We start from the raw sequence: 3,519 nt of genomic DNA, 5'->3' as shown, positions 1-3,519 counted from the left end.
CGAAGGCGTTGTTTGCGTATTGAATCAGTGGTTAGGTTTGTAGTGGACACACAGTTGTGGACATGAGATGAAGGTAAACATGAGTACGTAATATGTTACTTAAATACCAAAAGAACCACACATACTGAGTTCGTGGAATTAAAATACATGAGTAAACATAAGCCGAAGGGCACATTAAGAGCAAAAACAAAAGGTGCACATTAAGTGTATCATGTGTGGCTGCAGGAGACGGGTTGCTAAGACTGTTGTGGTTGGGTGAGTTGTGGTCGGGTAAGTCATGGTTACGTGTCGACTGTTCAACAGCCTTATGGTCAGAGGTTAGGTGGACAGGTGATGTGTGGTCAGGAGTGGAGTAGGTTCGAAGTGTGTGTTCGGGTGATGTGTGGATGGGGGTTGTGTGGTTAGGCGACGAGCAGTGGTCAAACAAGTTGTGAAGTGGTGAGGAATCAAGGATAGGTGCTGCGGACATTATGTTCAGATCACTGCTGAGAGGGTCATATTACTGGAGCTCGTATTGGCTGACTACAGGGAATTGAGAACTGACATAGACATCTTCCCTCATCTGGACATCATGTGTGTGAATGTAACAACATCAGAGCGAATTACATAAACTTGTTCATGTGACTACGTGGAGGCTTACACAATATGAAGATATATGTGCGTCAATATAGACAAAAGTGTTGTGGACAAATGAAGTTGTACGAGTTTCGTGGACCCAATAATCTTGAATAGAGATGGTTGAAAGACAACGTGCAAACAGACTTGTTTTTACAACTTTTTCCAATCATATAGTTCGTTGTCATGTTTATGATTTAAAACAGAAAGAAGTATATACATATTAATCCTACAAGTTCGTGGACGACTTCTTGTGGACGAAGTTTTGTAGACGAAGTTATGTGGAAAAGTCCTTTCTTCAATTTCCAATTCTCTTGCGTCCATTTCAATGCACCAGGAGGAGAAACAGAGTCTTTGAGTGAAACGTCTTTTCTGGATGACTCCGCCGTGTGAACTGCCATGACGAGGTTAACGGACTTAAATTTGACGGAGTGATGAACAGTGAAGGAGGATTGATGGTTGACGTGACGGTGAGAAAGGCCGCCATAGAAAGATCTAGTGGAGAGAGAGGAGGAGTTGGAAAGAGCTACTGATTTTTTTCTTTGAGTTTGATAGAAAAAGATACAGATGAAGACAATTGATGAAAGAAGAGCAATTTATAATTATGTAGAGAAATACTATAGAGAAAGTGTTGGTTCGTGGATTTTTAGAATTTTTTTTTCCAGATAAATCTGTAATAAATCGAGGGACCCATAAATCTATCAAAAAGTTAGGAGTTAGTCATATGCATCGTTTAGTTGAAAGATATAAGTTAGCTTTAGAAAGTTAAGTTAAGTTAAGTTAGAGGACATAATAGACAAAGAACAAGATCAAAGTGTGTCTTATATGGGAAGTGACTCTCCATGTAATAAGTCAAAAAGTGTCTCCAAGTGTAAATTTTTGAATAAGATGGGTCACCATAGTAGTATCATCTCATATATATATTCCACATAAAATCATTAGTTTATTTATTTATTGAAAATACTAACAATTATTGGACGGAACGAACTTGGTTTACTCAAGGTTTCGGATGGTAAAAACGATTCAAACCGGACAAATGCAGATCAAGCGAGATAAATACAGATCAGCATATTAAATAGTTTATTACAATTTTTAAATGGTAAAATCAGTTTAAATAAAACAAATTATATATTTTAATAATTAAAATTATAATAAAAATCAAAACACATAATATATAAAAACTTTAACAATTAACAAAATACATATATTTTTTATTAGTATACATATATAAACTACAATACTATATATTTATATAATACATATCATTACTAAAACCACATATATTATATAAATATAATAATTTAAAATAGATATGAAAATTATATGATGAAAAAGCTAAATAGGTAACGATAGTTTTTGTATTATTAAAATTGTGAGTAACTAAAATGAAAATATAATATTTATAGAAGAAGTTTAGACATATTTTGAAATTTAATTATTTATGAAAAAAATCATTGATTGGTTAAGAAAAGATAAAAATATATGAACTGTTTTAAATGTATGGTGGTGAAATTTGCATGCAAATCTCCTATTTTTTTTCACAAAAAGACAAAAAATATTGATCTGCATACAAATCTCCTGCTTTATACGTTATAAAAAGAGAAAAAACGCGAATGATAACTTTAAAACAGGAGAACTGTATTTGCGGATGAACTGCCATTCTCCTACTACACCATTCGAAGCCTTACAGTCTGCAGCTAGCTACTACGTTAGAATGACAGCTCTCTTCACGCTTTGACCCTCAACAACAGTAATCCCAGATCTGTCCCTTGGTTAATTTTAATACTATATATTATACGTTAAATGCCTTTTCAGTCTCTTCAAAACTCCAAACATAGATTATATTAAACATTTATCTAGGCAACACAGATTCAAGAAGAATATGTTAGAGCAAGAGCATTAGTGAACCCCCCTTGGGGTTCATAAAGATTTTTTCATATTTTTTTGTGGGTCTATGAATAGTTATGAACATGTATCTACTGTTTTCTGCATTAATGAACCCGAAGAAGGAGTTTATAGAAATAATAAAAAAAAAAATTAAAAAAAATTTCAAATTATTGAGAATACATAAATAAAATATTAAAATATATTATAAATATTTTAAAACTTTTTATTCAATACATAAGAGTAGATTACATAAATTGAGAAATAGAAGAACATACAAACATCATTAATATTCATTACCAAACTTTTGCCATATATTTTCCATTAAATCAGCTTTCAAACGATCATGCTTCTCTTTATCTCGAACTTCTCTGCGAATACCTAACATATCACCGACATGAATACTTTCTCTCCATTGCACCCTCGAACTTCTGCTTGACTCTCCTGACTCGAACTCAGATGTATCAATTTGATCGTATCCGTGTCGTTCGTTCTCTACTATCATATTGTGCAATATGACACAAGTTCTCATAATCTTTCCTATCTTGATCGTATCTTGTGATGCCACGGCTTCTAAGACAATTGTCGGCTTTCCTGAACCACGTGTGTACTGACCTTTCCAAGCTGTTGGGCAGTTTTTCCACTCCCAATGCATACAATCGATGCTGCCTATCATCCCTGGAAACCCGCGTACCTCTCCGACATCGAGTAATCGTTGAAGATCTTCAGGTGTAGGGCTTCGTAGATACTCATCTCCAAACAAATGAATTATTGCATTAGTGAAATTTTCTAAACATAAACGTGATGTACTGTCACCAAGTCGGAGATATTCGTCATATGTATCTCCCGATTGACCATATGCCAGCATACGTATAGTTGACGTACACTTTTGAAGTGCAGATAGCCTGTTCCTTCCGCAAGCATTTCGTCTTTGCTGAAAGTATGGAACTTCATTAGTTATACGTTCGACAATGCGAAGGAACAATGGCTTGTTCATTCGAAAACGCCTCCTAAACATTT

The 3,519-nt window shown here is 34.4% G+C and overlaps 1 protein-coding gene across 1 annotated transcript; it reads right to left on the bottom strand.

Annotated features, from left to right (window-relative positions):
* Window positions 1-2,785: 2,785 nt before the first annotated feature.
* LOC106297410 lies at window positions 2,786-3,367 on the bottom strand. The gene has a single exon (XM_013733650.1). It carries the CDS (start codon window positions 3,365-3,367, stop codon window positions 2,786-2,788), a length of 582 nt encoding a protein of 193 aa, XP_013589104.1.
* Between the last annotated feature and the right edge of the window lie 152 nt (window positions 3,368-3,519).

The sequence above is a fragment of the Brassica oleracea genome, chromosome C6, assembly GCF_000695525.1.
Source record: "Brassica oleracea var. oleracea cultivar TO1000 chromosome C6, BOL, whole genome shotgun sequence".
Lineage (NCBI taxonomy): Eukaryota > Viridiplantae > Streptophyta > Magnoliopsida > Brassicales > Brassicaceae > Brassica > Brassica oleracea.
The sequence above is the reverse complement of the archived record's forward strand: the minus strand, read 5'-3'. Positions and strand labels throughout refer to the sequence as shown.

Bases quoted from the DNA above. Each gene is read 5' to 3' on its own strand.
- LOC106297410 (XM_013733650.1), bottom strand. From the start codon at position 3,367: ATGCTGGCATATGGTCAATCGGGAGATACATATGACGAATATCTCCGA.